The following is a 14,253-nucleotide window of genomic DNA, read 5'->3' on the forward strand; positions in this document are numbered from 1 at the left end:
AATAATAAACATCACACAAAGTTATGTTGCCCAACTTTATCTGACCTAATAATACGGATTTAAAGAAATAGCAGTCATGCTGTCCTGTCTGAGAAAAGATCAGCTCTGTGCACAACAGCTTACAGAGGGACTTGAACTTGAAATGTTAATTCAGTTTATAAACAGTTCTAATTCTGCATGATTCAACAATGAGATTAAGCATTATTGGCAAACAATTGAGTGCTGTAGACATAGGAACCATTTCTGTAATTACTAAGGTCACCTTTTGTTGCTAATTTGACTCTAAAAGAAGGGGCTAAAATGTTGTTGATTTGTTTCTTTAACTTCTTTCATATCCTTACAATCGAATAGATTTCCACTCTTCACGTTTGGATTTTTGCAGCAATTATTTTCAAACCACAATGCTTGCTTTCAGTACTTGTTCCTGTGGCACTCTTCCAAGACGACAGCTGACATTGCTCACATCAACACCAATATTGTCACTCAGCTATGAGTAATCCGACAGTTACAATCTCATGGATGCCGCACTGTCATTTGGATGGAAAATCTGCACAGTGGCATCAAGTGAGCACGATTGCTCCAAAAATCCAAGTTGTGAGAAAGCGGTGACAACCATGCATAAATAAATAAAATAAATAATAAAAATAAATAAATATATATATGTATTTTTTCCCCAAATCCTAATTTACATCATCACACTTTACACACCCAATTTTTTGACTCACTGAAATTAGGCTGATTTGAGGGCTGGCTCTGTCTCTACCTTACACCAACTGCTTGTCCTCACAGATCATTCCTCAGTTGCATAATTATACTAAAGTACGCTTGCAGTAGCAATACAGTAAATTTTAACTTTGCTGGAGAAGTGTTGTCATTCTCATTACTTTGACTGGAACAACAGTTTTGTTGTCCATCGTTGTTGTTTTAAGCATGAAATATTTGCACATTCCCACACAAAAAAACATGCTCATTTTTTTCAGCATTTCCACAAAAAATGTTTTCTGTATGTGGCTTTTAAATGATTACTTCCAGCAAGTGTAAATTGCGAGATCTGCATTCAGCCATTTACTGAAACGGGACAAAGTACAAAATGTAGCTGATGTAGCCACACCTCACGCAACCAACTACAGCTTGTGTTGTCAGTCACGAGGTCACGTCCCTTAAAAGCATACATTCACTACACAAATACTACACTGTGTATATTAATGACAATTTATATGTGCAGTGTCGTTTATGTGCGTTCTCATTCATTATGGTTTTATGCAATACAGTACTTTTTTTTGCAGTGCACATACCTCTGCATTTGTATGTAAAAGCACGACTGATCTGCATGAGTCTGTGGTTACAGCTGTGTGCAAAACTCTTCATTTTATGAGTTTGTTCTCTGAATGCATTTCTTTGAATGCCACTCCGGAATAGACAAGCTTCCTTTTAGGGAAGCTGGATGTCATCTTTTTCTTTTTCCCCCCTCAAAATTGTCCCCAGGTTACACATGGTGACATGGAACGTAGCCACAGCTGATCCTCCAGATGACATAAGCTCACTTCTGCATTTCGATTCTTCAGAGGATGCAGACCTCTACGTCATTGGGTAAAGTGTTTTTTAGGGAAGGGAAACTGATTGTGTCCGTTTATATATATACTGTATATATATCATATCACAAATAATTCCTGCACTACAAGTCACTTTTGTTCACTTGACGCATACATAATTAGCTTTGCTTTCATTGCTTGGTACTACCGTTGTTAAACTTATGTTTTACATCCTAAAAGTTCTTTTTGATTTAGTTGCTTATTACTATATTCCCAATGTGGCTCAAATCCTTCTGCATTCTTACATATTTGGCTACTAAAGACTAGTTTGATTCGGATAGTGACGATGGCCAAAATGATTCCCAATAAATGTTGATGTTAGCTTGCAGGAGGTGTACTCTGGGCCGCTGAGATTCATGTCGGAAGTTGTATTCGATGACCCTTGGAGCTATGTGCTTATGACCGCCTTAGCACCAAGGCAATATGTGAAGGTACACAGAACACCCGACTAATATTGTGCTACACTATCTGCTCTATATGTGACATGTATCGTATGTGCATATGCGTTTCAGGTGTCCTCCATCAGAATGCAAGGCCTGTTGCTGCTCATCTTCTCCAAACTGGAGCATCTCCCATTCATTCGAGACATCCAGGCCACATACACGCGCACTGGCATCTTTGGATATTGGGTAAAAAAATACAGTTACTAGCACCGTAAACAAAATTGCCCAAATCACAGAAAATAAATTTGTCTTAATGTTGTGATACAGTTAAATCTGCTTAGTTTAAAATAACTTGTATTAAGCTGCCAATATACTTACTCACATGATATCAGAATTGGTATGTCATACTCTGGAACAAAAAACAATTTTTTTTTTTTTTAATCGGCTTAGTAGGCATACAGCAGAACCTGTATACTGTAGACAGGGTTGGGAGGGTTACTTTTAAAATTTATTCTGTTACAGTTACAAGTTACCTGCTAAAAAAATGTAGTTAGTAACGTAATCCAAGTACCATAATATTAAAGTAATGTAACTTGATTACTTTGGATTACTTTTTGATTACTCCAATATTGAGTATGCTCATGAAGACAAAATAAAACTAAATATCACCACAATATATATTCTATACAATATGCCCTTGCTACTTGCGGGTGATAGGGACCCGGGCAGCCTACAAATAGCAAAAATCCTTGCGTAATTAAAAAGCATGTAGGCTATAGATTGGTTGGTTGATTGATTGATTGATTGATGTCCATATGCTGATTTCGAACTGTCACTGAATTGATAGATAGATAGATAGATAGATAGATAGATAGATAGATGTTTAAATAGTGAAATGGTGGGAGGAAGATTTGTTTGGAAGGTGTAACTCACATTATGGTTGTAGGCTAGCGGGCTAGCTAGCAAGAAGCTACAGCGCGTAGCATGCCGCTGGACTCTCAGCTCAAAATTTTGCTCCGAGTAAGTTCCAGTGAATACCGGTCACCATTTCCTCCTCCCGTCCGTGAAGCTTTTTCAAACTGCCCGCGTGTGGAGGACACGACTCGTCAGTTCGTTCGTTTCCACCTCCCCGACATGTAGCAACGGTCCCACTTGCGCGGCGTGCACGCGCGCTCTGTCTCTCTCTCTCGCTCTGTCTCTCTCTGCCTCTCTCTCGCCCTCTTTTGCACTCTCTCTCATCGTAGAAATTGTAATCCCTCGAACTAATCTCTATTTTTAATAAATGTACCTGTAGTCTGATGTTTTTTCCTGTAACTGTAAGGGATTACAGTTAAAAAAAAAAGTGTAATCTGATTACGTAACGGCGGTACATGTATTCCGTTACTCCCCAAGCCTGACTATAGATGTCTGTAACTGGAAATTCAAGATTACGGGTCGCACATTAATCGACTAAGAATATTTTCCACTAAACATTTTGAATGTATTCTTTGCTGGCCACACACAACACTTCTGATAACTAGCATAACCACTTTATTGATTGCTTTCTTTATTTGTGAGATTGTTTTCTTCTGTATGTCTCAGGGTAACAAAGGTGGCGTGTCCATTCGTCTGTCTCTCTATGGTCACATGCTCTGTTTCCTCAACTGTCACCTGGCTGCACATATGAAACATGCCGCCGAGCGAGTGGTCGAATTTGAGTACATTACAGACACGCAGACTTTCAACTCGGAAAAAGATGAAAGAATTCTTGATCACAGGTGAGTGCATACAGCGGAACCTCCTACGTTCATCACCGTCAGTGTTGAAATGCTCGCCGCCAAAATAGCACTAAATAAGTTATAAGTTTACATACTCCAAGGGTATGTAAACTTTCAAGCACAAATGTAGGTTCATGGCTGTGATTAGATCAGCCGATAAGGAATAAGACCAATATTCTTAAATTCATACTACAAGAAGTCTTAGAAGTGTTCAAACTAAAATGAAAACATCACAAAGAAACAAATCATACCTGTATTTCCTTCATTTAACTTAACCCTACAAAATATTCCCACTTGTGGTACTACAGTGGTCGTGCCTACACTGATCAAAACTTATAAGCAAACTACATGATGTATTTATGGTCGTGTGTATACACTGTGCTTGTCATCTTGTCATAAACAAGCCACAAATTCAATGGAAGTTATCATTAACAGAGAGCTACCCCTTCGCTGGGCTAATGTTACATTTTGTAATGCTATGTTAGTTTTATGTATCAACATGAATCTTACTCATTTGCGCAACGTTAATTTAACCTTGTCTTGTTTCATGGCCTGCGCACCTTTACATTAGGCATCTGCCGGAAAGTAAGGGCCACGTTACTTTTTTTTTTCTAATGAGAGAGCTCAGTATTGTTCATTCGGTAATTTTACCGATTCGACATGTCATCATCATTGCTCTCTCTCTCTTTTTTATTTTTATTATTTTTATTATTTTTATTTTGTTTGTGTGTGAGTATGTGCAAGTGCGTGTGTGTGTGTGCGTGGGAGTGTGTACTCATGAATTCACCTAAAACCTATTAAAAATCCCATACCGTTCACCTAAACCAAATACTTCAGAATCCAGCTAGAGTCGTGAGGTTGTCAGGAGACCCGAGGAAGGATCAAAGAAAAGAAAGGAAAGTGAAATCCAGCACCGACCAGACATCACCTACTACCCACCGGGTTACCAACCACAGTCTTTCACCAACCCCAGAAACATCTAAATTCCAACAAATCAGGGAGACCTCAAGAGACCAAAGGAGAGACTGAGGAAAGGAAGGAAAGATAGATGAAGCAGAGTGAGATCCACAGACATCAGCTTCCACCAATTCAACGACTAGAGGAAGAAGCAGATTGTGTTTGAATTTTGATAGATGCTGGTGTGGTGGATCTGGCATGCATGAAAACCTCCACCAAAGAGGGGAGCTGTCGAACGCGGCCAGGGCATAGCAAGCACAACCACCCAAGGCCCCCCAGGCCACGGCAGCGCTAAGGCACAACCCCCGGGCCCCGCAGGGGCCACTGGCCGCAGAGCAAACCCAGGAGCACCCCCTACCCCAACACGGCCCGCGCCCCAAGCCCAACGTAGCAGAACGGGGCACAGCAGGCCCGCCAGGAACCCCACCGGCCCACAGCCTCCGCTCCCCCCCCACGACCCCCTCACCCACAACCCAGCCCCAGCCGCCCCCAGGCCACCAAACCTCACCTCCAGCACCCCCCCCCCCCACTCAGCCACCTGTAACCCTCCCCCCAACCATATAATAAATCAATAGGGGGGTGGGGTGGGGCGTGTTGACACAGCGGGGATACAGATGGGGGACCGCAGCACTGCTTAATACAGCGGTCTGCTCCAACCGATGGCAAATTTGTTGTTTCAAACTGTTAGCTCTTCGCAGTTCACATTAATCACTATCCAAGAAGTACTTCTCGGTTTCATAAAGGTTGATGACCTCTGGTCTGGAAGCTGTGTGAATTTTTTTTTCACACTACATTGAGTTTGGAGCACTTAATGTACAACTTTAGTTAATGAAAAAATATATTGAACAAATATTTAGTTAAATGAAGTAGATTGGGTTATGAAATCCGCTTGAAGATCCTAATCCCTTGACTACGACGGTGTATTAGGGCCACGTATAAATATATTTTTTTAGAGGGCGGGGGCAATATTCTGAGAAAAAAACTCGCAAATTTGCCACTTTATAAACTCGCAAATTTACGAGTTTTTTTCCGCAAATTTGCCACTTTATAAAGTGGCAGATTTGCGAGAAAAAAACTCAGAAACTTCCGAGAAATACACGTAGTGTAGCTATAGTCCAGGGGTGGCCAAGTTCGGTCCTCGAGAGCCACTATCCAGCCTGTTTTCCATGTCTTCCTCCTTCAGCGCAGCTGATTCTAATGATCAGCTCATCAGCAAGCTTTGCAGAAGCCTGACAACGATCCTGATCATGAATCAGGTGTGTTAGTGGAGAGAAACATCGAAAACAGGCTGGATAGTGGCTCTCAAGGACCGAACTTGGCCACCCCTGCTATAGTCTAATCATGTGAGGATTCTTGGTAGTTAATGGGACACTCTTTATAAAATGAAAAGGCAGGATGGAGACAGATTCATTCTGAAATTAAAACTTTACTTGTCATTCACCGCAGCCAGAGCGACAACACTTCCGATCCCCTATAAGCTGAGTAACACTATCCAATCAGATGCCAGCATACCATAGGTAAATGCAAGTGAATGACGGAGAGCAGCAGATTCGACACATCAATTTAGATATGTGTATTTCTCATAAGTTTTTGAGTTTTTTTCTCACAAATCTGCCACGATATAAAGTGGCAAATTTGCCACTTTATAGAGCAATATTCCAAGAAAAAAACTCGTAAATTTGCGAGTTTATAAAGTGGCAAATTTGCAAGTTTTTTTCTTGGAATATTGCCCCCGCCCTCTAAAAAAATATATATTTATACGTGGCCCTAATACGCCGTCGTACTTGACAGAGTGTATTTGAAGTTTTTTTTTTTTTAAAGAAAAAGCAATAATTACTGGCCCTGGGAACCAATTGCAATTATGAAGGAGTAATTCCACTATTGATTTAATTATTTTCTTAAGAAAGTAATTAGTAACTGCAACTAATTACTTTCTTTAAAGTAATTTGCCAAGCATGGGGCATAGGTGGCACAAAGAAAAAAGTGAGGAGGAGGGACATTTCATGGTTTCTTACTAGTCAATATCTGTACAGTAAAAAGTAACAAATGATATACAGTACTCCCCATTAACTTCCATAATGTGTGGTATCACATGGTGAGGGACATGTACATGGAAAATTACAGTAGTATATTTTAACCGCTTTCCCGCTCCCTCTCTCTCTCTCTCTCTGTCTCTCTCTCCCTCTCTCTCTCGCTCTCTCCCTCTCCCTCCTGTGTCTTCAAGGCTAGTCTTCTGGTTTGGAGATCTCAACTTCCGAATTCAGGACCATGGATTGCACTTTGTCCGAACATGCATCAGCAATCAAAACTACAGTTTGCTGTGGAGCAAAGACCAGGTTGGACAAGTTTTCCTATTCATATCTCACTTGCATGGATACTATTAGTCACAGTATATTCATGTGTTTAGCGTGGAAGGTCATAAAATATTTATTGTTGTTGTTGATGTTTTCAGCTGATCATGTTGAAGCAAAAAGAGAAGTTGCTACAAGAGTTTGAGGAAGGGCCCCTCGACTTCCAGCCTACGTACAAGTTTGATGTAAACACCGATACTTATGACAGCAGGTAGCAGACATGTCGGTTTTAATGAGTCATTGTCGCACTTTTGAAAACACTTCATAATTCCTGTGTTTGTGCTCCTACAATATTAACGTGTATACGTGATCTGCTCCTCTTGTCGCCTACACAGGCTCTACAGGACATGGTTTGCCTTTAAGTAAGACTTGTAACACGTTTATTTCCACACAGGATAAAGTATATCACAGGTGTACTTCTGTGTGGATGTAAATGATATTTAACAACTTGATAAAAATCAATGTCGTCGTAACAATATCACATTTATTTTAACCTCTAACTAGTGTTTCTAAACCCTGATCCTCGGGGCACACTATCCAGATGGAAGCAAACAAATCTCGTACACACAGAAGCATTCACTCATATGTCCAAAAAGAAGTTGCTGAGAACGTTTAACGGCTGTAATGGATATGCCAAGTGGCGCTGTAGCGCAGCCACAGGGAGGTAATGGAAAGCATAGAAGAACAATCAGCGAAGAAGACGATCACCCCCGCCCCCCTAACTTTATTGCAATCTACAGAACAAACATGGCTTTGCATGTATCAAAACAACATGAAAAAAACGAACACAGGAGAAGTGACAATGGCAGGTGATTCAAGTACAACACCGCTTCTTAAACGTTGGAATAAAGAAGCAAAATATATTATATATATATATTGTTGTTGACAGACTGACGGTTCGCGCGGATTCACGCGAGAATTGGCGCATACGTCATCAATCAGCGACAATGCATCGTCATCGAGTTGCGACAATTACGTCATCACTGGAGGATTATCCTGCATATTGTGTCCAGACGGACGCGTACGGGCGCGTTTTGAAATCTTTTCATTCTGGAGCCCGGTTTCAAGCTCCGAAACCGCGCCATCGTGTGGACGAACGGCCTGAACGGTAGGAAACTTGTAAGGATACATTGAAACTGGCTTTCTCCAGCCTATTCCAACGCAGCTGATTCCAATGACAGCTCATCAGCAAGCTCTGGAGAAGCCTTTTTTTTTTTTTTTTTTTTTTTTTTGGGAGATCTCAGTATTGATCATTTGAAATGTCATCATCATTGTTCTCCCTTTTTTTTTTTTTTTTTGTATGTGTGTTTGTGCGTGTGTGCGTGCGTGTGTGTGTGCGTGCGTGCGTGCGTGCGAAAAAAAATAAAAATAAATAAGAATTCCCATACCGTTCACCTAAACCGAACACTTCAAAATCCAGCCAGAGTCGTGGGGCCGCCAGGAGACCCAAAGGGGGACCAAAGAAAAGAAAGAAAAGCGAAGCCCAGCACCGACCAGACACCACCCACCGGGCCACTAACCTTCACCAACCCCAAAGACATCCCAACTCCAACAAATCAGGGAAACCTCAAGGGCCCAAAGGAGAAACTGAGGAAAGGTAGAAAGGACAGACGAAGCAGAGTGAGATCCACAGACACCAGCCTCCACCGAATCAATGACCTGAGGGAGAAACAAATTGTGTCTGAGTCTCGATAGATGCTGGTGTGGTGGATCTAGCATGCATGAAAATCTCCACCAAAGAGGGGAGCCGTCGACCTCCGCCAGGACAGAGCAAGCGCAACACCTCAGGGCCCCCCAGGCCGCGGCCGCGCCAAAGGACGACCCCCGGGCCCCGCAGGGGCCACCGGCCGGAGAGCAAACCCCGGAGCAGGAGCGCCCCCCACCCCAACGCGGCCCGCGCCCCCAACCCAACGCAGCAGGACGGGGCACTGCAGGCCCACCAGGCACCCCACCGGCCCACAACCCCCGCTCCCCCCGCGACCCCCCCGCCCCCCACCCCCGCCACCCACCCCCGCTCTGGAGAAGCCTGATAACGATCCTCAGCTGCGTTGGAATAGGGAGACATGGAAAACAGGCTGGATAGTGTGCCCTGAAGACCAAGGTTACTAACATTAAGATTAAAAAAACAAAAGAGCACTAACAAAGTTAGGCTAACTTTTCTCATTACAGAAAGGTGTATAACACTCCACAAGCTACTTGTTTTCATTAAATATGCCCTTTGAAGTTTGCGGGTTTAAACTTGACATACAAATCCCACATGTTGACATCCCCTCCGATATATAATTTTGCTTAACATTTTTATGGTGACGTCAAATGTGAAAGTAAAAGACTACTTTACAAAAAACAATTGAGAGAAATAAATGCACTATATTTGCAAATCTCAAATTTTTGACAAAAGGTGAATGTCCTGTTTAACCTCAAAACTCCATAGGGTGACTGATAAATAGTTACACGATCAAACCTCTTTTAACATGTGCAGTAGCTTGTTGATGTGGAAGCTTGGGGGTTAATCTGGGGATCCCGCCACAGCTGTAACATTACAGCTAACATGCATAGTGCCACAGCATTACACGTTTATTGGAACTGCACAATGTATGCTGGCTTGTACTGTTCTTGGATGTGACACAATTTTTTTTTATTGCTGAGTATGCATGGTGCAGTGAATCTGTTTATCGCATGGGATACATTTCAGCCCCCCAACAATATGTGAACATCAGTGTTTAAACACACTAAAACAACCATAAACTTACGAAAACATAGTTAAAAAATATTGCTTGGTGCCTGTTATCACTCTCTTGCTCACAATTTTCCAGGTTTTTACGCTGACCAGCGGAGACAGATTATGCTCATAATTACCGTAATTTGCTGGTCTCGTATGTAAATAAGCGTGTCTTGAGGTGTGAACTTTCCAGCTCCGTGTGAGCCAATATCATTTTAATGATGCTGTCATCTGCACAGGTAATCTTCCATTTTGACTAAATTGTTCTTACGTTAATGAACCCGAGTGCTTTGAGAGAAGAATGTCGTCATTTCAAAGCAATGATTCCCCACCACTGTGCTGTAGCATGCTAGTGTGCTATGAGAGATCATCAGGTGCGCCCTGGGAAATTATCCAATGACACTTATTGGGCCAAAAATTCTTCTACAGTTTGTCAGAGATGTTTAGTGACAGGCAGAACAATTTCATGCTGTTCCAGTAAATCCAGTGAATCTGTGTGGCCACCTGTTGCCATTCATACAACACAACAATAGCTTTGTGTTCAACTAAAAAGAACAAGGTCTCTATGCCAAAAGGTCCAATGCAAATGCAGCATCGTTTAATAAACAGGTCATGTTCTCTGTTCTCCTCTCTCTCATCGCCATCAATCAGCAGTAAGAAGCGCAAACCCGCCTGGACGGACAGAATCCTGTGGCGCCTCAGACCCAAAGCCTCGCACACTGACAAGCAAGACAGATATGGCGACGGACCTGACGCAAAAGATGTCATGCCGCTAGAAGAAGCTGAAGAATACCTTTTGGAAATCAGGCAGGACTTGTACACCAGCAACATGGAGTACAGCATCAGTGACCACAAACCTGTCACCGGAATCTTCACACTGAAGGTGACTGCCAATTCATGTAACGTTAACTGTGCATGATGGGACACTACACCGTGGTTTTGTTAAATGTTGCATTGTAGTAGGAATGATGAGGACATGTCGAATCGGTAAGATTACTGAATGAACAATACTCAGCGTTCAGAAAAAAAAGTAAACTAATAGTAGATCAAACTAAGATAATAAATGTCTCTCTACCCAATTACGACTCAGCTTGCAAACATCACATGACCAAATTTAGAAAACAGGTGAGCCGTGATTGGTCGTCACCTGAGCCCTGTGATGTAATTTTCAGTTGACCACTCTAAAAACAATTGGGTCAAAAATGGACCAACACAACTTTTAAAGTTATTTAACCCAAAAAGTTGGGACAAATTAATAACCCACAAAGCAACCCGATTTTTGGAGTTCTCTTGGGGTTATTAACTTGACCCTATTTTTGGGGTTAATTTAATAACCCAATGGAATTGGGTCAAAAATGAACTGACCCAACGTTTTGAGTTATTTAACCCAAAAAGTTAGGTCAAATTAAATGAATAACCCACAAAGCAACCCAATTATATGGGTTGTTTTGTGGGTTATTCATTTGCCCCAACTTTTGGCTAAAATGAATAACCCAAAACATTTGGTCTGTCCCTTTTTGACTCAATTTGTGTTATTTTTGATCCAACAGTTTTTAGAGTGCAAAAGGCAAAATGTGTGGATTTAACTGCTTAATTCATATTCCACAAACGCAAAATGCATCAGAATACACTGACAAGTGGGGGCACATAGAAGATATTATTGTAAAGAATTTTTGGGGCTTGACTTCTCCTTTAATGTATGTAACTTTGTCGTAGTACTCCCAACCAGACTATGTACTACTGTCTATTGTGTTTCTCTACCTGTAAAGCCCAATGACCAAAGACTAACAAGTCATAATGCTGTCGTCCATCGTTGATGTTATTATGACTTGAAATGTTCACTATGTTTGTTCAGCTGAAGAAGATATACACGACTCCACTGGTGCACCTGCAGGCTGAAGGTGAATGGAGCGCGGATATAGACGCCACGCTGCTTTACAGCCCGCTGCAGCCGTTCCCTTCCAATACATGGGACTGGATTGGATTGTACAAGGTCAGCTTTACAAATCAACCTCTCTTCCCTTGAACTATAAATTCACGGTAAAGTCATGGCGATGTCCATCAAATTCAGGTTGGATTTACTAGCGTGTCAGACTACATCACATACACATGGGTCAAAGATGACGAAGTTTCCATTGATGAAGACGCCATTAAGGTAGTAAATATAAATAGTGAATTGAGTAAACTGGGTATTGAAAGACACATCTAAACACGAGATCATTCTTGGGGGGGGTTCTTGTTTTTAGGTGTATGTGAGTAAAGAGGAGATCCCTGTGCGAGGAGGAGAGTGTATGCTGGGTTACTACTGTAATACTCTGCAGTGCATTATTGGCGTCAGTGAACCATTCAGGGTGAGTGCTATGCGAACCATATACATATTATGTCACTCTTCAATGCATTTGTAGCTTTTTAGAGAGCATCCTAGTCATAATAGTCCACGCTATATAAGGAAAAATTCAACAAAAAATGGTTGCAAAAACATATATCCTGAAATAAATATGATGTCAAAATTCCTTAATGTTTCATTTTATTTTTTTTAAGTTTTAATTTAGAACTTAAAGACAACACTGTTGTTCTGGTGTATGAAAGGGAACGTGGATGCACAAATAATATTTTCTTCTGCCAACTCATGGGAGAATTTTATTATTCTGCCTGTCACTACTGTTGCTGGTACGGATATGTCAACAATTTTTCTTTGTAGTAAATTATGTAAAATAAGTTATTTTACCACTTAACACCAGATTAATTGATACAGCTAACGGCTCAATGGTTGGAAATATGTACTCTTAAAAAAAGTTTAGGATTAATTGTTAAATGTTAATGTAAATGTTAAATTAGACCCATATTTTCATTGTAATTGTTGATTTTGAATTGTATTTTAGACTTTTATAATTATGTACCTGTGGCTAAATATCAAAGCCTGGAGAATCTCTGTCACTGATATTGCGCTCTGCTGTTTGTGTTTCAATAAAATACTGTGGCACCTCAAAACATTGTTTCCCAATAAGACCACCAGGGTTCGCAGTTTTCCCGCTGCACATACCTGTGTCTGAGTCATTTGCTGACTTGAATTAGTTTGCCATTTTCCAGTTCACGCGGTTTGGCTGTGTCACTTAGTGTGCCTAAAGATAGAACAAGTGCCTTTTTCTTGCAGGTCCATGAGTCCAAGGTGGTCATCGAGGAGGGCTTAATGCATGAGAAGATCAACAGTCTGGATCAAATTGTAGCAACTGAAAACATTCGCAACTGAGATCATATTTTGGTCGGATTTACCAGAACCAAACAAAGCTTTTAATAGATTTTGAGCAGAATGAGCACTTTAAATGCTTCTTTCTCGTACTGTTACATTGCTCCACAGCTCCAGCTCTCATACTACTACCAGCAACAGCAGCGATTGGTAAACTGTGAGTGTGTGTATTGTGTGTACAGTGTGAAATGGCATCATTAGTTACTGATGATGCAATGCCTTGATGTAACAGTGTGTTTGGGTTATGAAGGGTGCAAAAGAGTACATCAGATTAAGTTAAAACACTGTTTTAAGATATACTGCTCAGCGCAGTTCAATGAGTCACTTGCGTGGAGGGTAAAAGTGAAGCTCTTCAGATTTTCCTTGCTTCCACAGTGGAAACAGGTTGGTACTTACAATCTATGACTACACTGTAATTTGTGCTTTCTGGAATGCTGGAGTTTGTGATAAAGCTGCCGATTATTGTATAATGACTGCACATTCACCTGCATAGTACGTTTTTATGTCATATGCCTTGTGTTCACGCAGTATTAACATGAATTCATTGTGTACTGTATTGTATATACTAGAATGCTCTAACAATGCTGTAATCTGTAAATTGGATCCATACACTTGTTCACTGTTTTTATCTCATTTGAATCGTTTAAAGGGGTTAATGTTAAACCACATTGCTGTGAATGTGCTCCTGCTGGAAGAGTTTAGTCCTTTAACTCCACCTGTTCCTGGTGGACTTGAACACAGATTCATTTTAGAGCATTTGTGAAGAAGTTAAGCTAAAGCATTTTTTTTAAGATAGCATAGTTGTCCAATTGCACCAGTCATTTTTTTCAACTGTAAATCTAAGTTTATTGATTAAATTATTGATCTATAGAGAATATAAATATATTGCACAATGTGTTTTTTGCTGAAGTATAACATTAGTTTGTTTTGTATCAGCAAGTGCCTTTTAGAGTGTGCTCATGTGTCACTTTATTCATTTTAGCAAAGTAGTGTTTTTTCCCCCAATGGTCTTACAGTATACTGTAAATGAGACATTTTACATAATTTAATGATTTCATTTTAAGCACTGTTTCTCCTGCAGAATACATTTGTTTTTAGCTTGATGTAAACCAGGCAGCCACATTTGTGAGTTACTGTATTTCTTTAACAGCAACTAAGTATAATGTAATGTGCTGTAACAGAAAGACCAAATATTTTTTGCTTTGAAAATGCAATTATTAAAATAAACTAAAAAGTCACCATGTTTT

At 40.8% G+C, this 14,253-nt stretch overlaps 1 protein-coding gene across 6 annotated transcripts in view; it reads left to right on the plus strand.

Annotated features, from left to right (window-relative positions):
* Positions 1–14,244, plus strand: part of LOC144052441 (inositol polyphosphate 5-phosphatase K-like) — a 16,648-nt gene extending 2,404 nt beyond the window's left edge. For 3 of the 6 annotated variants that reach the window (XM_077566500.1, XM_077566501.1, XM_077566505.1), the window contains 12 exons: positions 1,486–1,590; positions 1,915–2,023; positions 2,105–2,221; positions 3,557–3,732; positions 6,914–7,025; positions 7,142–7,251; positions 7,376–7,402; positions 10,411–10,642; positions 11,615–11,752; positions 11,831–11,914; positions 12,006–12,110; positions 12,914–14,244. In XM_077566500.1, coding sequence (XP_077422626.1) covers positions 1,486–1,590; positions 1,915–2,023; positions 2,105–2,221; positions 3,557–3,732; positions 6,914–7,025; positions 7,142–7,251; positions 7,376–7,402; positions 10,411–10,642; positions 11,615–11,752; positions 11,831–11,914; positions 12,006–12,110; positions 12,914–13,009 — 1,411 coding nt within the window. In that variant the 3' untranslated portion in view covers positions 13,010–14,244. The remainder of the gene's footprint in view (positions 1–1,485; positions 1,591–1,914; positions 2,024–2,104; positions 2,222–3,556; positions 3,733–6,913; positions 7,026–7,141; positions 7,252–7,375; positions 7,403–10,410; positions 10,643–11,614; positions 11,753–11,830; positions 11,915–12,005; positions 12,111–12,913) is intronic. The other 3 variants (XM_077566502.1, XM_077566504.1, XM_077566503.1) reach the window with 3 other exon arrangements.
* The last annotated feature ends 9 nt before the right edge of the window (positions 14,245–14,253 follow it).

The sequence above is a fragment of the Vanacampus margaritifer genome, chromosome 5, assembly GCF_051991255.1.
Source record: "Vanacampus margaritifer isolate UIUO_Vmar chromosome 5, RoL_Vmar_1.0, whole genome shotgun sequence".
Taxonomy (NCBI): Eukaryota; Metazoa; Chordata; class Actinopteri; order Syngnathiformes; family Syngnathidae; genus Vanacampus; species Vanacampus margaritifer.